This window comes from Juglans regia, chromosome 1 (genome assembly GCF_001411555.2).
Source record: "Juglans regia cultivar Chandler chromosome 1, Walnut 2.0, whole genome shotgun sequence".
Lineage (NCBI taxonomy): Eukaryota > Viridiplantae > Streptophyta > Magnoliopsida > Fagales > Juglandaceae > Juglans > Juglans regia.
Window position 1 is genome coordinate 13750635 of NC_049901.1, and position 21653 is coordinate 13772287.

Genomic DNA, 21653 nt, shown 5'->3' on the forward strand with positions numbered 1-21653 from the left:
TAACTCTAAAAAATACATAAAAAACTAGCGGTAACTCTCAACGGAAGCCACCAGCGGTAGCTCTAGCAGTAATCTTAATGAGATGATCATCAGGGGTGCTGGCCCTGCATCGCCACTAATTAATTAGTAACCGGTTAGATTTTCTTAAATAGTTAGGTGCAACAATTAAAATGATTTTTTTTTTTTAATTTATAAGAGCTGGTGATGATGATCTATATATATATATATATATATATATATATATGCTAGGGCATGCAATCTCATCCAAATTAATCTTCTAATTATGAGCTACTACTTTATATGTTGAAGATCAAACTTAATTAATTTGATCATTCAGAACGTACGGGACATGATGATCATCTCCACACACACACATATATATATATGTACCCTTGCTATTTGTTTATCATATATACTATAGAATATTAAAAACTAATTTAGATTCTAAAACTGTTTTAAAAAATTCAGGTGATAAGATTTTTCTAATCTAAAGTTATGCTTATAAGATTCAAATTTCAAAAGTGATTCATTGGAAAAATGTAATTAATCTTCCTAATGAATGGTTATTGAAACATGAATACCGACCTACTAAGTTTGTTTTTTATGAGATTAATCTTGATTATATTCAATAATATCTTGATGGTACTATCAAAGATAAGTTATATATATATATATATATCAACATCATGATTTCATATATAGTTTTAACCCAATAAATACAAGCACATGGCGGGATTTCAGAAAGAAAAAAATCCAAATACCTCATTCTCTCTCATAAAAAATCAAAGGTTTCAGATCTGATTTTCGTCGGAGGGGGAGGAGGCCTCGGATTCCTTCTCTTCCTCCGTTCTATTCTTTCATTCTTCCTCCATTCACCCACATTGTCTATCAAGATTTATTTTGCTTAGCTTTATTTTACTTTCTTCAATATTGAAAAAGACAGATCTACAGTTTTTCGACAACTCCTGAGAGACACGTATAGCACAAGCAGATTCATAGATCGAAAATCGTTTAGAGGAAAGTGGTGATTTTGCAAAAATCATCGTGCATGGTCCTCATGCGCCACCCCTTCTAGAAGCTCTTCTCGATACACGCACCAGATCACTGGACTCACCACCATCATACTTTTTAGATATGACCTTTGTGGTTGAAAAGAGACAAGTGTGTTGCCTTCACGGGTCATCACAAATTTTGAATTCTACTAGAGTTGGTCCAAACTATAATCCATTCTTTTTCGCATTTATCTTACTATTTTCCTTTTTGGTTTCCTTATTATTAATTAAAAAAAAAAAGTTCGACTCTTGGATGTTTGTCTCTAGAGGTTGAGTTCTCTTTTTCTATGAAGGGTGAGATTGAGTCTCTGTTTAGGCAGAGAGTGTTGTCTCTTGAATGTTTGTCTGTAAATAGTATCAGAAATAGTGAAGACCAGACTAATCATAAAAGGAAATAATGTATTGGTAGAGCTCTAAATGCATTATTTTTGTTATGATGTCATGTTTGATATGGAGATATATCAGAATGTATTTGATCATGGATATAAGTTTCTCTGATGGGTAAATAATGACAGTTTCCCTAAAAAAAAACCCCAATAAATCAACAATAATTCTAATCAATTTTCAATTAATACTTTTGGAAAATTACAAACTCAAAAATAGTTATTAATTAACCTATTTATCTTAAAACTTTAATCATACAAGAAAAACAAATGTTAAAAGAGCGCGTGCACATACACGTGTGTATATATATATATCATACCTTATTGTATGCCCTTTTTATTTATTTTTAATTAAGAGAAAGTTGTATTTAGATATTAAGTTGTGTTGTATTTAATAATATTATAGTTTTTATTTGATTTTTTAAAAATATTTAAAAATATTTAAAATATTTATATAAAAAAATTAAAAAAAAATACATATAAAAAAATACTAGAGTTCAGCGAGAGATCCCAACGGGAGCCCCTAGCGGGATATCTAGTATTTTCCTTTTGATTATATTAAATAGTATATGACATATTTATTATTATTAAATAATAAAAAAATATATAATAAATAATTATTTAATAAGAATAAATATATTACTTAATGAGATAAAAATAAAATTATACTATAAATAAAATTTTACATAAATAAGGTGGTCAAATTGTCCGTCAAGACTAATTTTCAGACATTAAGATTGTGTTTGGATGTTGAAGTGAGTTGAGTTAAGATGATAAAATATTATTAGAATATTATTTTTTAATATTATTATTATTTTAAAATTTAAAAAAATTAAATTATTTATTATATTTTATATTAAAATTTAAAAAAATTATAATGATAAATTAAGATGAATTTAAAATCCAATCGAAACCTAAAGTGAAAGTGATGATGGCTTTTCTTATCCATATATAATCATAAAGCTAGTACTACAGTACTCTACACAGCACTTCCACCGAAATACCTCAGCCTATCAAAAGAAGGAGACAAAACTATAATTACCTAGTGCTCTATCCTACGTCATCATGCCAGCATCATCAAACACATCATCCTGAAATGACACGTGGCTCCCCTGGAAAGAGAACCTTCTTTGACTCCTCCACGAAAGTGTGTATGAAGGAGCAAGCTAGCTCAAATAAAGATATATATAAATATTATTGTCAAGCAGCTTGCATAAATAATATATACATTCTATATTAATATACCGTATATTTTATGGGAAGCATGCCTCATAACTAGCTATCATATCTCCGCCTGTTCTCAGCTTTACACTTTCTTTTCCCACAAGCAGCTAGCTCCGGTCCTGATCAGTGGCAATGGATCATTACCCTGAAAACCCTAATCTTAACCCTAATTACACACACCTACCCGAGTGTGCTCTTGATCCTTTCTCTTGGGATTTCGAATTGTCGGAGTATCTGAATATGCTTGATGGTGGTGCCGACCAAGATTCGAAATCCCAGCTGCAAAGAATAGCATCATCGGAAAAGATCATGGATTCCTCCTCATCTGCCGGATCCATTGGTGCAATATCCAGAAATAATGACATGCAAGTGAAACCCCTTTCTTTTTCATTTTAAGAAAAGATCGAAATTAGGGTACTAGTTCCATATCATTGCTATATATGTTGAAGTTTTTCTCTAATTATTATTATTTTTTTTTTTTCCTATATAGAAGATGCAAAAATATTGGGGTGAAGAAAAGTAAGATGGATGCTGGTCATAGGGTTGCATTTAGAACCCAATCGGAGCTGGAGGTGATGGATGATGGGTTTAAGTGGAGGAAGTACGGAAAGAAATCTGTCAAGAACAGCCCAAACCCAAGGTAAATATATACTATATATATAATATTAATATTTAAATTCCCAACTTGGGAATGATTTTAGTTCTTTTCTATCTGGGTTTTTCATTCTGTTGCTTAAAGTAAGATGGTGAAATGATTGGATGAAGATAGTTTAATGTGCTGTGTGCATTTACCAAATCAAAATGGTGGGGATTTCTAGCTTTAATATAAAAACGAGGTTCCACCAGTGATATATGCAGAGAGAGAGAGAGAGAAGTGTTTAATTTTACCGATTGCATGGAATTAGAACCAGTGGATCCCCTGGTTTTAAAATGGTTCAGATGGACCCCATGGAACATTAGATGTGTACATTTTTGGCTTGTTAGGCTTAGTACTACCACAGAACCTGATGATCTCGGCCAGCTCTTGAGCTCTTCTCTTTCTATCTGCTCTCTCCCAGACACACCAGGAGCTAAATAACAACATCTGAATCCCGTACGTACCAGTACTGATTTCTTGTCATTATTTTGTTTTTCTTATTTATTTTCCTCCTCCTCCTCCTCCGATCATCATCATCCTCCTCCTCCTCCTCCTCACGAACTGAGACAAAGGGAGTTTACTTTTGCTCGTCTTTCTGCGATGTGTGTGCGTGTTTGTGAGACTACAAGAGCGAGAAAGCCGCAACAGTACTTTAATTTAGTTGAGGGGACTGCAGAGACACTAACTCACAGTAGTACTACACTATCACATCAGAAAAAGAAACTCGCACAATTTGCGGGTTTTATATGCTATTCCTCAAGTTAAAGCGAAGCTTCAATGTCGGGAAGTAAACCCAACTTGCACAATATAGTGAGCGACAAGATGAAGTTGTCCTTTCGTGATAATCTTCCGATCCTTTCATAAAACCGGATCCCAAATTACGATTATTGGATACATATTTACATATATATATATATATATATGTTTTGTGTGTGTGCGTGTGGTGTGTGTGTGGAGTCTTGTGTGAGCGAGGAATCTAATACTAAGTGCAAGTGGGTTAAAGAATGGAAGAGTGGGAATGTATTCATGTGAGGCATGTATCGATCGAGTGGTCCATGAGAAGGATCCATCGATCCAAGTGCAATTATGCGTCAATGATGGCTATCGATCGATCGTTCTTGATGATCATCGTGTATCATATATATATATATATATATATATATGTATGTATTTATGTATGGCTGCTCTTTACTTGTAATCTTTGTATTATTGGAGTGCATATACATATCATGTATCTTTTGAGTGATGTTTGTATGCATAGAAATTAATCATCAAGCACTTTTTTATGCTTTTTAACATTCGCACTGAAGTTCAAAAGAAAGTTTATTTTTCTAGTAGTTTCTTTAAATTTAAATTTTAAATTTAAATTTAAATTTAAATCTAGTATAATTTTTCTTCCTTTCTTTCATTTAACAAAGGCGCTATATATCTTAATTTACAAAATTAATTTGGAAATTCAAAATTAAGTACTTCCAATTTATAAATCTAGCTCTAATTTTAATTTCTTCTTTTATATATGTATTGATATCACTACTTGATCATCAACTCAAAGCGAGCGGCAATAATTAACTAATTGGTCTCTTTTAGTTTAATTTGTTGAGACACCCTATGCAGAAACGCGCAATTAACGTCTCTCATGGATGCATGGAGCTTTGATATACCGAGCAGCTTAGAATCACTAAATTATTCTAATATTGGGCTGATCTCCATGCGTACGTATGGGTTTACTACTCTACATAATCATCCTATTATAATTAATTCAAAGGCTAGGATATATAATTAATTAATTAGGATTAATTTCCATAATTCTTAGGATATTTTACTCCATGAAATTTTCTAAATCTCTAACATTCTTCTTAATTTCCTAAATGATTGATATTTCATTACATAAGTATTTACCATTTTAAAAAATATTAAATATGATAAAATAACAAATATTCATGCCAAGATCATTCTCAACAATTTAATTTGAAACTAGTGATGGGTATTAATTAAAAGGAAAAGAAAACTACATCATGAATACCAGAAGAACTTGTACATATAGGAAATCTTTACACTAATTAAAGCGAGCGAGAGAGAGAGAGAGAGAGAGAGAGAGAGATATTAATGAGAGGAAAAGACAATACTATAGCAATCATTTCTAATTCTACAATTAGGAACCGTAACCCTGATCAGAGACCAGTCAATTAATCCAAGGCCATAATTGATCGACATCAAGTTATAATATCATATCATCTATACTATTTATACATCATCTTCAGATAAACTTGCTTTTTAGCAAAGATAGGATCGAGTGTCTTTCATGCCTATTTATAGCTTTGATTTGACTATTTGATGTATGGAAAGTACCACACATACGTGAAAACAGTGAAAGATTATTTTCAGTGATCTTCTCCCCATGCCAATTAAGTTAATTTCTATATATATGTAGTCTTGATCAGAAACCCGCAGTACTAGCTAGGACATGACTCATATGACTACAGTACTTTTAATTACTTCATTCATGATCACCATACATATAGTAGGTTTGGGGATACTGCTTGCGAGCTCAAAGGGTTTTTATTAGCCGCCTCTTGCACTACTGCATGGATTAATTTCCACTATATGTGGCTTTAAAGCCTTCCAAGTTATGGTGGGTAGAGACTTCATGAGAAGCACATTATATCATATATATTTATCATATATTCATGAGGTCTAGCTAGGCACTTGATTCTCTATATAATCTAGTTAGATTAACAAATTACCATATATATATATGTGGCTAGCACATTTAATTTATTCGAAACTTTGTGCAAGAATCATGTGGTGATCATGAAGATCAGGTGACGTTCTGATCAGAGAGAAAGCTGGATATTGGAGTAGTGTTAATGTAATTTCAAAAGAAATATCTTAATTTGTGGACAATCATGGGGTCTACTATCTAAATATATGGCTGCAATTTGGTGCACAAATACTGGACTGTCGAAAAGATTGCTGTACGTACTTACGTGCGTGCAGAAGACTGATCTCATGAAATTAATAATCCTTCTTTTCAAGTTGCACATACAGATCATCAACTCGATCGATCCATGATGATCAGTACTCGATCTTGAGGAGTATATATACCACAGATAATTAAACAGCTTTGATTAAACATTAATGATCTTCATGCCATATTATTTATAAGCTTTTGTACTACTTGATGATCTGGTTGAGATTCATGATGATGTTTTTGTTGGTGCCCGGCTGGGACCGAAACATAAATTCTAATTATAACTGATCATGAGATTCATTTTTGTGATTATAAAACAGGAACTACTACAAATGTTCAAGCGGAGGATGCGAGGTGAAGAAGAGGGTGGAGAGGGACAGAGAAGACGCAAGCTACGTGATAACAACGTACGAGGGAGTGCATAACCATGAAAGCCCTTGTGTTGTCTATTATAACCAGACACCTCTTATGGTTCCTACTGGTTGGACTTTACAAGCTAATTCCTCCCGCTCTTCTTCTTCTTCCTGAATCCCCCAACCTTCCTTTCCTGGCCTTAAAATTTATATTAGTGTTATATATAGTCAAAATAATAATAATAATAATAATATATGTTCCATAGGGATAACCAAAATGATCGAGAACAATGACACTTTTTTCTGTGTACCTGATGATCATCATGTGGCAACTGGCAAACAATTATTAAGTGGCTAGGAATGGAACTGCGGTTTTGTCGGCATTCGCTTATCCACATATGGGCCTCAATCTTTTATGAATGGGCCCCAGTTTCATGCTTTCCCAGTTGTACACAAACTAAATATGTATTAATGCTACTCTTAGCAGGTTTATTAAGGCTTGGGTTTCTTTTGAAGTTTGTTATTTTACCCGACATGCTACAAAGCATATTATATTATCGACATCGTGCCATGTTTCTGCATGTTTCCAAGCGGTGACCTTCGAACTAGCTACTGTTGTATTCACGCGATTTTTTTATAGCGTACACAACACCCACCAATGGCGAGAACAATTCTCTATCAAGTTCGTTCTCTACATCACGAGCCACATTCCATTCCGAGCACCTACACCTCACCGACACAAACCATTTTGCGTACCGTTTGATTTTTTGTTCATAATAGCTGGGAAAAGAAAAAAAAAACATATCTTTATTACGAGATGTTTAATTTTAATGGTATTCAATACTGAGCTCCACCGTCGGTTTGGAGCAAGACCCGCTTCTTATTTTTGCGGTTTGTTGTGTTCAATCTTGTTCTGGTAGAGAACCTATTTCCTCTTTTTTTTTTTTGCCGTTTTTGGAGCCTAAGAATTTTTCGAACGAGACCCACTTCAAGATTTCTTGCCGGATCCGTTGACGCCGGTGGTTCTTGTTTTTTTGTTTGAGCAGCGGGAGTAATTGTTTTGTCATTTGTTTCCCTTACAACACAAAGTGTTTTGTAATATTTTATGTAATTTCAGCTTTAGATCTTTGCCTATTTTTCATCTAATCATGGGTTTGAGATTGAAATATGGGGTACTCATGTCGAGAGAGCGTTGCTCTTCGTGGAAGTTAAGTTTGCTTCATGTTGCTTGGATTGGTAAACGCGTGAGGATGTAAATTGGTTGGTGCTTCGTTCGGATGTGATTTTGGTTTAAAGTTCTGGGGAAATAATGTTTTGGAGGAACCGTGAGAGAGAGAACAAAGAACAAAACGGTGGATCGCCTTGTGGACAGGTTCGGGTACTTGTTGTTGGAGACTCAGGTACTTGTTATTATTCATTCTACATCTGCTATCTTCTTTATTGGTTCTGTATTTATTTGTTTTCTATATGCTTCTGTGATTCTGGTAATGTGCCGTCATGTTGGATGTTTAATGATCTCTATATGCGTTAAACCCGTATGCGTAAAAGTCTTAAATTCTGCTCGAAACTGGTAGGATAAACAGGAGGCAGTGTGTGTAAATTTTTTATGAGTGTGGCTGTTTAGATTAGACTGAAGAAAATAATTTTCTCACTTCTTACTTCCATGAACCTTATTGAGTATAAGAATATATTTTATTCTCACAAGTTACTTATAGGTCTAGAAAGAAAAATAAAAAGAACACAAAAACCTACATGACGCAAGAAATTGGCTGTGAATGGTATAAGGTATCACACAGAATTCAATATAACTTACTTTCATGCATACTTATAGCTTACCCACAAGAAATTGGTGACAATACTATGACATTTCACTTCTTTCAGATAATTCTTATATTAATGAGCAGTTGGTGGATGCAAATGTTTCCACAATAACTAGGTGCTTAAAGAAACAGATTGCTGATTGGTGTGGTAACAATACTTACGTTAAGGGGGATAATTACAGCATGGTTGGTGCTTTTGAATCTATCAAATCTATCGTAGTCCTAACTGGAAGAATTTGAAAGGGCTCTAATCTCTGAAATCTGAATGCATTGAGAACATAATGCAATATTATTCTAATTTTTTTTATTGGCACCGGATGTCCGGGAACAACATCTTGACTAATCTCGGGGGTGCACAAGCCCTCGGCAAGGAGTTTCCTACAAGTGCACCTCGGGTAAATTATTCTAATTAAACCAAAAAGCTAAGTGAGAATTTCAATTCTTGAATTCCACTGTCATACTTATTATTTCATTTTTTATGTGCAACACACATTCAAACCATAATAAGTAATGCATGAGGTGTGTGCATTATCAGTATCTAGTCTAGAGGTGTTGTGTCCATCAAGACAGAGTACATTACGATCTACAATAGCATAATTTTTAGATATCTAGGATGGACAATGGATCATATAGTTATGATATTCTGCCAGTCTATCCAATCATTATTTTGCATCTAAAATGAGACATTCGATGTAAAGTTAACATGTCACACAGGAATTGAGATTGAGGAAGACTGATTATTTGCCTTCACGAAATGACTTGCTTTCACAAAATGTCTGCTTTCTTTATTACTCTGTAAAAGTCTTTAGTCCTTTCTTTACCTATATTCAGTTTGTGATCTCATGGTAGGTGTTGGGAAAACTTCTCTTGTTCATCTAATTGTCAAAGGTGGTTCTGTCGCTCGCCCTCCTCAAACGATCGGGTGTGCAGTTGGTGTGAAGGTAAGACTTAAAATTTCTTTGATTCTGCAAGGATATTCAAATATGGTGCTGACATTATGGAAATTCATGCCACTCCTTTGACCCAGCACACTACATATGGAAATTCTGGTAGCTCTTCAAGTAGCATAAAAGGTGATTCTGAGAGAGATTTCTTTGTGGAACTTTGGGATGTGTCAGGACATGACTGTTACAAAGACTGCCGGTCGCTTTTCTATTCCGAAGTCAATGGTGAGTACCGATTTTCTTCATTCCATAAATGTTCTATTCTCCTGATAGCTAATTGTGTATGTCAAATCACTTGTACAAAAATATTGTGTAGGTCAATGACTTGGAAATTAAAGGGGAAAAAAAAAGTTCCAAGAGAGCATGTGCATGTAGAATTTAAAGTAGAAGAGAAGGCTCCAAAAGAACAGTGGTTTCCAATTGTAAGTGGTGTCAATATAGATATTCAACTAAGAAATGCGCAGCCTTTCTTAGGCTTGTCAGTGCATAAGCAAACATTATTGCATCTCCTAATCAATGCAAGTTCTATATAGTGATGGTCTCATACAGTTATCCCACATTGGACTCCAGACTATGAGAACTACTTTGAGAACCACGGGTGAGTTAATTGGAACCATCATATAAGATGCCAATGTATGGGAATCTAGGGTAAAACTAAATATGAGTTGCATAGATTGGTTAGTATGGGAAAGTAAATCTGTGTAATTCAAAGATGAAGGAAAATTGGTATTTTTACATGAAACTTTATGGGGCCATCCATCCAATTCTCACTGTTTCACATTTCTCATCCCCTAAGTAGTATCACTGTTTGTTATCTACTATTGTAGCGGTACAATCATATCCAACAGCGATCGAACAGCCGTTTCCTAATTGTACTCCCCACTAAAGCTAATGGTGCCTCAATACATACTCCACACAGGGCTGTTCTATGAATTCTACTTATGAGCTGGCTTGAAATTTGAGTGCAGGTGTTATTTTTGTTCATGATCTCTCCCAGAGAAGGACAAAAACAAGCTTGCAGAAATGGGCCACTGAAATTGCTGCACATGGGACATTTTCAGCTCCCCTAGGATCTGGTGGCCCCTTTGGCCTTCCAGTCCCATATATTGTTATCGGTAATAAAGTTGATATCACTGCGAAGGAGGGTACAAGAGGAAGCAGTGGCAATCTTGTTGATGTAGCTCGTCATTGGGTTGAGAAGCAGGGTCTACTTCCATCCAGTGAGGAACTTCCCCTGATTGAGAGTTTTCCCAACAATGGAAGCCTTCTTGCCGTAAGAATTTGGACTTAACCTTTTGATTGCATCATTGTTATTTGGCATAGGAAATACACCCTCCCCTACCCCCTTTTCCCAAGAAAAAAAAATCCTGTTCTTCTGTCACTACTGAAGTGCCCCATGGAAAACAAATTACTGCGTTGTAATATAGATAATAATGAATCTGTTGTGTTCTTGCTACTCAATCAACTCGTGTGTTCAATTGCCATGAAAAGACGATTAAGTTCTGAGTTTTCATTGTTTGTCCACCTGTCTATTCCTGGTTTCCTGAGTCTGACACCTTGAATCTCCTTATATTTAGGATCCACACGCCTCTTACTTCAGTGGACTGGAAACCAAGTCCCTCTTTTGCATAGCATTCTAGTACATCATACAATTGAAATCAATTGCGAAATTGAATTACTTAAATACAAAAGCAGAAATATATATTTTCTTGGTTTCAGAAACTTGATCGTGCGGGGCCTCAGTTGTAGAAATTGTACTTACAATGGAATGGGAGGTTTCAGCAGTAGTACTTGAGCATCCTGTCTTTCATAATCAATTTGGGAGGCTTCTTACTTTTCTTGTTGGCTAACTCCATATTAGTGGTTTCAACATAGGTCACATAAGTGAGTTGTCTCTGCAGATCTCTTTTAGCTGTCATGAAGCATTATTCTCTCTTTCAGCTCTTCTTCCATTTATGGTTCATATCTTTCATGTGTTTCTGCACTTCAAGACAATGATGTCCTCACGATTTTCTCTTCAAAATAATTTCCCGCAAAATTTCGTGAGATTCTTACACCTAGCTATATATCTATTAGAAAGATGGAGAGACCTTTTTTATTACAACCCATGAAAAATATCGGGGCTCACTTTACGTTTATGTTATGTGCCCATTGTTTGTCTTTTTTGTTTTTTTTCTTTGTTTTTCCTTTTTGCAGGGGTTGCTTTTCGTAAAATTCTTTTGCTTGATAGATAATGTGATTTGAGGATTTTACTAGATGATTTCATGCAATATATTACTTCCATTATGACTCAATTGCTATTTCCATCTTACGAGTTAGGAAGATTTGTGAATCAAATTGTTGAAAAATAAGATGATTACATTTCTACCTGGCCATTTCTGCATCTCCAATTCACTTATATGTAAACCACCACTTGTTGGATTATATTCTGTGAACAAACTTTGCAGGATTGGAAGCGGTTAAATCTAATAGAAAATTCTAGAACCTTTACATCAAGGGCAGGCATGGGATATAGTAAAACTGAAAGAGTAATAGTTGATGCAGTGATGATTGTAGATATTGGTAGTAGATCTGCGTAATAATATTTGTATGTCATGGTGCATGTGTTGGGCATATGCAGGCTGCTAAAGAAGCAAGATATGACAAGGAAGCTGTGGTGAAATTTTTTCGAATGGTCTGTATTCTTGTTCTTTGTGTAGGTTTCCTTTCCTCCTTCCCCCAAGTTCCCTTTTTCCTTTCCCTTTCTGACATCATCCAACTCTTTTGGCAACCCTTGTTTCAGCTGATCAGAAGAAGATACTTCTCAGACGACTTACCTGCACCAACTCCGTTGTCTATATCTTCAGTCCAGAGAGCCTCACATCGTTTAGATGAAGGTTTAAGTAATGGGGATCAGTCTTATAAGAACAAGAGGTAATTTCTGTTGAACACTCGAGAATTTCTGCTTTGCTTGTGACCAGATTTCTTTAAACAACAACAATCATCATCGTCTGGTCGTGAGATATGCTTAAAAATTCAAGATTAGATACTTATTTTGGTTCCACATATTATTTGTTTCACAGCTTATTGGGTTGCATATCTGTTTAATTAACTCATATGAGTGGTGTTGAATGGTATATTATTTTTGGTGCACAATTTGAGGTCTTTCAACTTTTATTTTGTTTTCTGTTACCCCATTTGCAGCTACACTGACCAATATCTTTATCATTTGCAGTTCCATTGGAGATCCTTATAAATACAACGTGCTCCCTCCCCTTCCAGCGCAACGCAATCTGACGCCACCTCCCACGCTTTATCCTCAGCAGCCAGTTTTGGTTTCTGAAGGTTACAGCCTCCCAAGATTCTCCCTGACTGGCTCTCAAGAGATCAGCAGTAATGCCAGATCAAAGCGCTCAGATATTAATGTATGATGACCACTCACCCTCGCTTGTTCTTAGCCAAAAGATAGATGATACTGTCTCTGATTGCTGGGATAAAAAAAAAAATCCCATTCTTCCTTGAATGCGGATCATACAAGCGGTTAATTGTTCTCTTCGCTATCTATGCTTGTTAAATCTTCTGTTGATTCACTTATAAAAAAAAATGTTGTGTTGATTCTTTCATATCTACAGGCTCTCCCTCAGTCACTGTACTTTTAGTCATACCCTTAGTTATAGGTGTAATGACTCGTTGAACCTGAAACTTCAGGTGATTCTTTGTAATCAAACTCTATTCTTTTCCTTGGAAGTTCTGGTTGTATAAATTTCATTTTTAATTCAACTCGAATGGATCATCATCCTAAGAATACTTGTGTCTTTAATTGTGACTATATTTTTATTTTTATTGTGATTTATATTTTCTTGAAAAAAAAAGAAAAAAAGAAAGTGCACTCGAAGATAGAGATATACTAGTTGACGTGGTGCATTTTTAAGTGTCTTTCTGTTTAATGTTTGACATAAGAAACCAAGATGCAAGGTCAATAGTATGATTAGAACAATAAAATCCGATGATGAAGAGTTGGAGCTTAGATATATTAAAAAAGGAAAAAGCTATTTGTACTTATGTAACGGTAAATGTTGACGTGTTAGTTATTAATATGTTGAAAATTATGAAATTTAAAATTTAAAAATTTGAATTTAAAAAAAAAAACTGATAAAAGGAATATGGTATGTAAAATTAGAAGTATATGTAATATTACTCAAATAAAAAATCAATATACCTATAAGTTAAAAAATGAACAAATAAGATCTAAATCACCGACTTTGTCCATTCACTTCGGTTATTTTTTACTATGTAAATCAAATAGGATGAAAAGTAACATTACGAACTTTTTATAAAACTAAAATAAAAAGAAAAAAAACTCCACACATTTCTAATGTAAAAATAATAAATGTAAATTAAAAATAAATAGTAATATTGCTAATTATTTATTGGAGATTATACCACAAAAAATAGAGATTATATATTAAAAAGAAAAATAGAGACTCCGCAGATATAATATTCTTATTATTAAAAAGATTATTCAATTTATTAGTTATATTATAAATTAAAAAAAATTTATTTATTATTTTACACACCATATATTAATATATAATTTATCATTTTTATCATTCTATTTAATCTGTAATGATAATAAAATAGCATTTCTCTTGTAAATTTAGTATATAAGTTTGGAGGAAAAGGCCAAAAAAAAAGGAAGACAAAGATAGTACTAATATGTTTATTTTTTTATTTTTTTAATTCCCTAAAAAGTGTGCACTAAAACCCTATTATTTGCCGCTCTTTTCACCTTCCCAAGCTCGGCGGTTTCCTCGTTTCAGGTCAGACCTCTCTGTCTCTCCCTCTCACTCTACTTCAAAGTGTGGATTTTGGGTCTTCTAATCGAACTATGTGAAAGATGAACCCTTTTTTATTTGCGCTCTGGCAGATGCTATGCTTTCGTGAATTTAATCTGTAGCTCCTGATCTTGATTTCTAGGGTTTCTCTGTGACATTTCTCTGTTCCCATTTATCCGTCCGGTACTAACTTTGAAAATGGTGGCCAAGTAAACAGAGCAATTTCTGTTATCCGGATTTTTCTTCTTGTGATCTGGAATTAGTCTTCCTAAATATTTTCATCATAATGGGTTTTCATATTCCATTGCTTGGCATTTTGTTTGATTTGTAACATTATTTTGTATGGCTAAAGACAATGGAATCACCCAAAATAAATTTTTTACGGAATTTCGGTGGAGCTATGGGTGTCTAAAGTTTGGAGGACTAGTCATAGGGCTTGGCATCCTGTGAAATTTGCATGGTTTACAGAATTTGAAGATATGCTTCTTCGGTGGTTTTTAATTGTCCCTTGTTAATGGTAGACGTGCACAACAGAATGTCTAAATCAAACTTTGTTCTAGTTTTTGCTCGATAATTGTGCAGTAATACATTAGAATGTCACTTCCAGTTCGACTTTAGCGAGGATGATTGCTGATAATATCTGTCAATTTGAGCCCTGGTTAATGGTCCAGGTGGTTAAAGAGTGAGGTGGGATTCAGGTATGTTGTAGGTTCAAAGTTTGCTTAGGAAATAAAGATGATCATAAAATGGTTGTTCTCGTGACTCTAGAACTTAGGCACTTATGGTGAAATCTGTGCACTTTTTTACGGGCTATGGCAAGTGCATTCTTTTCTAATATCTAAGATGAGACTCCAATAGCGTTTAACCGAGAGAGCCTTATTCATTGTATATCTCATGATAATCAGAAGTTTCATAAAAGCATTGTTTATAAAGATTATCCATTTTCATGATAGGCATCAACATTGAATGATGAATCTCACTTCCTTATGAGATTCAGAGATGAGATAGGATGGTTTCAAATGAAAGTTGAAAGTTGAATAAAATATTGTTAGAATATTATTTTTTAATAATATTATTGTTTTAGGATTTGAAAAAGTTGAATTGGGATTTGAAGAAGTTGAATTGTTTATTATATTTTGTGTGAGAATTTGGTAAAGTTGTAATGATGAGATGAGATGAGACACTCTGAATCCAAACGAGCTCTTAGTAGCAAATTTCAAATTTTAAACTTTTTGTTTATTGAAAAGAGTGCAAGTCTTTCTATTTTACAATGCCCATAAATTGTATTATGTACGCCTAAATCTCTTGTTAGGATGTTCTTATAAGGATGTGTACACTGTACACTAACAAATGAAATAAAGAATGCACAACAAAGTCGCTAACTTTTGCCGTCACTGTTAAAGAGTGCAGAAGATTCAAGGAAAGAGAGGAGCTGGACCTCTGAATTGGTGATGGTGGAAGTATGGTGGTCCCTATTGGGGGCTGCTATCCCAGCAGTTATTGCAGGGCAAGCTTTTAGAATGAAGAAAAAGCGTACTGAAGAGCAGAGGTTAAAGACTGCCAGGGGTAGGGAGAAGAGTTCTGATGACATATTTGTCTGTGAAAGGGTATGTACATCAAAGAGAATGTTGAAAAAGGTTGGTTCCTTCTCAAAGGACCCTATTCCTGATACCTGTGTTACTGTCTGTGGTGTGTCTGAGCTTGACGCTTGTGCTGATGCATGTGCTCGCACTGTTTGTGTAAATCAACATCAAGTGCCTAATTGGAATGACGTCTGCTTAAGGAGATGCCAAAGTGAATGTCTCAAACTCTCTGATTCTCGTTCTTCTTAGTGCATTTCCCCCCTCAAGTTTGTATACCAAGTGATGGTATTATAGGGATGGTTGATCCCACCTTCTGAAACGTGTTGTTTTCTGACTCTGAATGTGATTCACTTCATGACCAATTTCTAGTTTCATGAGATTAAATAGTATTCTGAATTGCCTCACAGGCTTTTTTTTTTCTTTTTTCTTTTTTCTTTTAAGGGGAACTGGTGATTGTTAGCTTCTTTGGATTGCCAATATTAAATTTTGTTTGGATGAGCGTTTCTTGAGGCCACCGTATATAAGGTGCTGTCTCATGATGTCTTGGGTTAGAACCAACACAGATTTTAGGTGCCTAGCCAAGTTGCCGTACATATCTGATATCACAGTAACCTCGTTATCTCTCGAGTCTCCATGTGCGCATGTGCAGGCTTCTGGTTAAAGTGAGTGAACAGGTGATCTTCCAACTGCTCATTTCCTCAGAATTAGACTCACTCTACCATTGCATTGTCTACTGCTTGATCAAAAGTCACAGACAACAGCTAATTCTTTATCCAGGACAAAATCCGGTCGTCTCATTGCTTTTGATTGGATCCAATAAATACTTATATATCTGCCTGTTTAATGCCCCGTTACCTTGTACAAATCCTTTGTATTGTTTTCATTCTACAAGTGCTTGATGAGATTGACATTTGGTTCTTGTACCAAGCCAGCCAAGGGTACAAGTCCGATTTAAGGAGGACATGAGTACCAGTTTCATATACGTACGCACAAAGCTATGAATGATATTACAACTAGTGTACTTGCATGGGACAACAAAACCTTACGTGGGAGCTCATTTTTTCAGTCAATTTCGCAGTTCTTGGAATTGATTGGGAATTTGGGATGCCACTTATGCCCACCAATTAAGCCCAAAAACTGTTGTACTGTCTAGAAACTAATCTATCGAACTTGATCTCTACAGAGAAGAAACCATCATCTAATCATTCTACCGGTGGACATAATATGAAATGATAAAAACGTCTCTGTGTTTTTTTTTTTTTTTTTTGGATAAGTAAGATAAAGTGTTTTTGCATATAAGACGAGATGAGTTGATTAAAGTTAAAAGTTAAAAAAAATATTGTTAGAATATTTTTTTATATTATTTTTATTATGAGATTTAAAAAAATTAAATTTTTTATTTTATTTTATATAAAAATTTAAATAAATTATAATGATTAGATGAGAAATAAACGAGCGTAAAATCAATAAAAGATCCATGTTTTTCACTAGATGATAATTATCTATGGAGAAATCCTGTACCTGTGTCAGATAGCCATTGTCTGTTTGTCTGTGTCCCTGTCGTAAGTGATCAACATATCATTGAAATAAATGAATACTGGCGATACATTCAAGTTTACAACGAGGAGTTGGAAGTTTTAAACAGAACCAAAATTTCAGAGTAATAAAGCACCAAATTTGATTTAAAGCTCTGCTTCAGACTCATCTTTATCAGAGAGGTTATCCTTCGCTTTCCCTGCTGTCTTATGCATCGTTCCTCCCACCACTTCTGATGCAGATTTAGCAGTTTCTTCCACTGTGTTCTTGCTCGTTCTAAAACTCTTCTGGGCCGCGTCTTTCACCTTACCACTGGCACTGTTAATGCCACCGACACGATCCTTAGAATTTGCATCATCCGCGGCTCTGAAACTGACCAAAAATTTGTACACGAAAAAAAGAATTTAAAACCACGAGTTTGTTCTCTTTTTTTTCTTTTTTTTTTCTCTTTTCTGGATGATAAAAATAAACAATCGAATGCACACGAACCAATAATAAACTCACTCTAAATTTGGAGGGAAAATTTGAAACTCCAGTTCTTTGATTATAGTTTTGACTTTGCTCCAAGAACGTTGATGGGACTGTTTCAATATAGAAATTGTATCTGTCACCATCTTTGCAAAAGAGGGTTTCTCTTCCTGGTTTTGGCCGGCATAGTCATGATGTTGTTCTCCTCCGATTGTTGGGAGGATTTGCTGAGAAACAATGATGAACCAGAAAAGAAATAGTATACTGATTCTGGCAGATCTATCCATGCTAGCTACTAAGTTTGGAGGATCAAAAGAATAGAAAGTACCACCTTTGTAGCTAAGCAGGTTGTTTGCATAATAAGGTGGTTGAATTGCAGTGAAAACACGTTCCACTTACATGCAAAGGTGACGTGGGGTTAGGATCTTACGTGTAGGTATTCTGGTTTGAACTTTTCAAAAGTGTGTAAAGGCTGAGAGAATTAATGCAGTACTACGTAGTACAGATGTTCCAATCTTACAGCATCTTTTTTGTTTTCCGCTGATGAATATGAAACTACTTTCGGTGTCTCCTAATTATACGTTGATCGAGCGTTGATCTCTCTTTTTCCATTGAGCTCAGCATATATGATTTAACTAATATCTAAAGATTTTGGAGGGTTAAGTTTGTTAATTTACAATATATCAAATCTCATAAATAAATTTGAATTTGGTTCATTCAACTGCATGTAATTTATAAATAAATATTGAAAACAAAGACTTTTTTTAATCAAGTCTGAAAATGTTTATATGAAACACTTCACTTACAAGCAAAAAAAATACATTCTTCTGTAATTTGGACGATTAGAATTCTAATTCTATTAATTTATTTTTATATAGAGGCAACTTTTCCTATTATTAAACTATTTTCTATATATGACATATCTTGAGTGTCTTCATGACCATTATATTCTGAATGCTAAGGCTTTTTCCTATATTTAGATGTTTCTTTAGGTTTATCTCAATATATTGACTATGATTGTTTTAATTATCAAAGTATCAACAGGGCATCAAAATCAGATGTTCAAGTAATAGACATGCTTCAATATCATCTATCCTATGATGTATTTGATTCTGCAATAATAAGCTTGCTCTGGTTGGCTTGGATTATAATGGAGTTTCAAAGTTGAATATCTCTTCTGTTTTGCTATTACACCTTATCCTACTAATATTGCTTCGGAATCGGATATCACATACCTCTATTAAATATCACATACCTCTATTAAGTGCTAAATGAGGGCATCATGGGCAGAGATTGCAGTGTATTGGTTACTTGGTAACACATGAAACTTGTTCTTCAATTTCTGCTCTACCATGCAATCGTGAATGCGAATCTTCACTGACATTCAGAATCCTCAGTAGATGTCAATTGGCCGAGTTCGCAATTACATGGTAAACTCTGTCCAGATGGTTTGTAAAAACAAAAACAACTATAAATGTTGTTATTTCCTTTGTTGCAGCTTTGTGTTCTTGGCCAACCTTTGCCCCGAAACAGTGGAGAAAGCTATTGCAATGGAAGGTATTATCTTATTCATTGCCTTATCCCTCTATCCAAACAGACCTTTTTCTAAAAGCTCAGAAACTCCAAAGCAGTAGTAACATTTATAAAGAAAGCCCGAATACATGAAGTACTACATCCACATGCCCACATTTTCTGCTGGATAACTTTCTGCAGTGTTGTCTAACATCATCGCACCTTAAAAAAACATTTTTAAAGAGTTACAAAGAACATACCTGTTCGTACAATTGTAAATTCAAGTCTGTTCTGCACTCCTTCCTGAATGATTATGGATATATGTTTACGGAGCCTCTAGGCGATTGAGAAAATGTTGAATGATCTTTAAACCCAAAAAACAAAAATCCTGTATATATAGTTTGTTGAGAAAATCTACTTAGCATCCGGTCTAGTAACTAATCTACACCGCACACTTGACATGGAGAACCCGGTTCTTGCACATCAACTCGAGTTCCACTTAGGAACCCGACGTCTCAAATTCATCTGCCCAAGCTCAAAACTCTTGCTGAAAAAAATAATGCACGTTGAGTGTGCGGTGTAGCGGGCTTATACAAAACTCTAGTTTATTAGCTATTTTGTATATATGAAGAAGTCTTAGGAACGCATACGTATTACTTCAAAATATATAATTTTATTTTTTTATTTTTATATTTCACATTAAATTAAGTAGTGTGAAAAGATGTAAGATTTCTATATAGCAGTCTCTTTATATGAATACAAATTAAAACAAGTTCTAATGAAGTCATTGCTCCATTTATTTATAAACAGTACTAAACTAGGCCTTTTATTTATTTATAAATCAAGGCTTGAGTTCTCCAAATAGGATGCACAAACTCTTGCTGATATGATATATTTTAAATAATTTTATGAATCAATTATTTAAATAAAAATCATTTAAAATTAAATATGATCAATTTTATCAATAATCATTACAACCCATTCTAGCTTGATGTTTCATCAACTTGTGCATGAGTTTCTTTATTGATACCGGATGATGTTCGAGGTAAGATCTTGACTAATCACAAGGGAAGGAGTGAGAGAGAGAGAAAGTAGAATATGAATTGTCGTCCCTAGAGTCTAGACACGTGGCTTGTGCAGAACCTTGCATTAGAGTCCCGTACGTGGCACTTTAAATGATAGGACCACCGCGAGTCATTCTCAATGGAATCTACACCACAAACCTTGTATTTGCATATGCTGGGCGTTATCTTCACCTTTTTATTTTTCTGGCCATGAAATATCGACCTTCCAACTCTTAAGGTTGAAAAACAAAAACAATACTCTTAATTGTTTTAAAAGTACCATTCTGTCCTTTCCTTTTTTTTTTCTTTCTTAACCATATTAATTCTATCTTAAATGTATCATCCTCTGTTATATTTATTAATATAATACATTATAAATAATTAAATAAGCAAATAAATTTAAGTCGGCTAATGACAAGTGTTGCACGTCCTCCATCCACATGTTCTTAATTTTTTTTCTTGCCAAGAAAAAAAATATGATCCTATTTTTATTTGAGTAATAATACACTTACAATTTTTTTTTTAAATTTTTATACAATTATGTGATAAATTGAAGATATTTATGTTAAGTGATGCTATTTTTATAAATTTTTTTATAAAAATATCCTTTATTTAATCTATGATTATATAAAAATTGTAAAAACAAAATGTAAGTATATTATTTTTCTTTTTATTTGATGGGAAGGGGGTTATTGACCATTCCTTAAATTGAAGGGACTAATTTGTAGGAAAATTGAAAATGGAAAAAGTAAAAGGAAATAAAAGAAATAGAGAGAAATATACATATATGTTAGGTTGGGCTGTTCTATACTTCTATAGCTCTCATGATTGGCTGGATTATAGATTCTTCACTATTTTTTTACATTCATTTCTTAAAAGTGAAATGCTATATAATTTCTTATCCTCTATATATTATAATTTTTTAAAATTTTTAATATTATTTAAAATTTTTTTTTGAATTTTTTTAAAATTAATTCAATTTTTTATTTTTTATTTATATATTAAATATTTGATAAAAAAATTTAAAAAAATGTAATATATAAAATTACGTGAATAATAAAAAGTAAATTTTTTTGTAAGTAATGCTAGAGAGAAGCCACTATAGTAATGCACACTTTGCACTCACTGCGTGGCTGCTTCTAGTTGATTATTTTCAACACTCACTTAGAGAGATGTGTAGTTAGATAATACCATATCATGTGTGCAAAATAAATATTCCTAATAATAACTTCTATTTATATTTATTCATTTTTTATTCCTTGAAAATGCCATATTCCACCAAAATCACCCAT

At 33.9% G+C, this 21653-nt stretch overlaps 4 protein-coding genes across 6 annotated transcripts; 3 read left to right on the top strand and 1 right to left on the bottom strand.

Moving 5' to 3' along the window:
• The first annotated feature begins 2791 nt into the window (after nucleotides 1–2791).
• Nucleotides 2792–6795, top strand: LOC108983548 (probable WRKY transcription factor 51). Its single transcript, XM_018955218.2, has 3 exons — nucleotides 2792–3024; nucleotides 3150–3299; nucleotides 6588–6795. Exons 1-3 carry the CDS (start codon nucleotides 2792–2794, stop codon nucleotides 6793–6795), a joined length of 591 nt encoding a protein of 196 aa, XP_018810763.1.
• Nucleotides 6796–6804: 9 nt separating this feature from the next.
• On the top strand, nucleotides 6805–13168 carry LOC108983547 (small GTPase LIP1-like). The gene is made up of 7 exons (XM_018955216.2): nucleotides 6805–8020; nucleotides 9290–9381; nucleotides 9468–9609; nucleotides 10353–10657; nucleotides 12005–12058; nucleotides 12167–12297; nucleotides 12599–13168. The coding sequence occupies exons 1-7, from the start codon at nucleotides 7930–7932 to the stop codon at nucleotides 12792–12794; spliced, it is 1011 nt and encodes a 336-aa protein (XP_018810761.1). The 5' UTR covers nucleotides 6805–7929; the 3' UTR covers nucleotides 12795–13168.
• Nucleotides 13169–14088: 920 nt separating this feature from the next.
• On the top strand, nucleotides 14089–16279 carry LOC108983550 (uncharacterized protein At5g64816). Of its 3 annotated transcripts, none has more exons than XM_018955220.2 (2): nucleotides 14089–14183; nucleotides 15602–16279. In XM_018955220.2, the coding sequence occupies exon 2, from the start codon at nucleotides 15650–15652 to the stop codon at nucleotides 16028–16030; it is 381 nt and encodes a 126-aa protein (XP_018810765.1). In that variant the 5' UTR covers nucleotides 14089–14183; nucleotides 15602–15649; the 3' UTR covers nucleotides 16031–16279. The 3 variants fall into 3 exon arrangements, with proteins under 3 accessions (XP_018810765.1, XP_018810767.1, XP_018810766.1); XM_018955222.2 differs by having other exon boundaries at nucleotides 14110–14183; nucleotides 15609–16185; XM_018955221.2 differs by lacking the exon at nucleotides 14089–14183 and adding an exon at nucleotides 14235–14896 and having other exon boundaries at nucleotides 15602–16185.
• A 960-nt stretch (nucleotides 16280–17239) lies between these two features.
• LOC108983545 lies at nucleotides 17240–18166 on the bottom strand. Its single transcript, XM_018955214.2, has 2 exons — nucleotides 17822–18166; nucleotides 17240–17689 (listed from the first exon to the last, which is right to left on the bottom strand). The coding sequence occupies exons 1-2, from the start codon at nucleotides 18070–18072 to the stop codon at nucleotides 17464–17466; spliced, it is 477 nt and encodes a 158-aa protein (XP_018810759.1). The 5' UTR covers nucleotides 18073–18166; the 3' UTR covers nucleotides 17240–17463.
• Nucleotides 18167–21653: the final 3487 nt, after the last annotated feature.

Excerpts from the sequence above, each read along its gene's own strand:
- LOC108983548 (XM_018955218.2), top strand. The coding sequence starts at position 2,792 with ATGGATCATTACCCTGAAAACCCTAATCTTAACCCTAATTACACACAC. Across the intron at positions 3,025-3,149 it reads ATATCCAGAAATAATGACAT|AAGATGCAAAAATATTGGGG; the intron begins GCAAGTGAAACC and ends TTTCCTATATAG. Across the intron at positions 3,300-6,587 it reads AAGAACAGCCCAAACCCAAG|GAACTACTACAAATGTTCAA; the intron begins GTAAATATATAC and ends ATTATAAAACAG.
- LOC108983547 (XM_018955216.2), top strand. The coding sequence starts at position 7,930 with ATGTTTTGGAGGAACCGTGAGAGAGAGAACAAAGAACAAAACGGTGGA. Across the intron at positions 9,382-9,467 it reads GGTGTGCAGTTGGTGTGAAG|CACACTACATATGGAAATTC; the intron begins GTAAGACTTAAA and ends CCTTTGACCCAG. Across the intron at positions 9,610-10,352 it reads TTTCTATTCCGAAGTCAATG|GTGTTATTTTTGTTCATGAT; the intron begins GTGAGTACCGAT and ends ATTTGAGTGCAG.
- LOC108983550 (XM_018955220.2), top strand. The coding sequence starts at position 15,650 with ATGGTGGAAGTATGGTGGTCCCTATTGGGGGCTGCTATCCCAGCAGTT.
- LOC108983545 (XM_018955214.2), bottom strand. The coding sequence starts at position 18,072 with ATGGATAGATCTGCCAGAATCAGTATACTATTTCTTTTCTGGTTCATC. Across the intron at positions 17,690-17,821 it reads ATTTTCCCTCCAAATTTAGA|TTTCAGAGCCGCGGATGATG; the intron begins GTGAGTTTATTA and ends ATTTTTGGTCAG.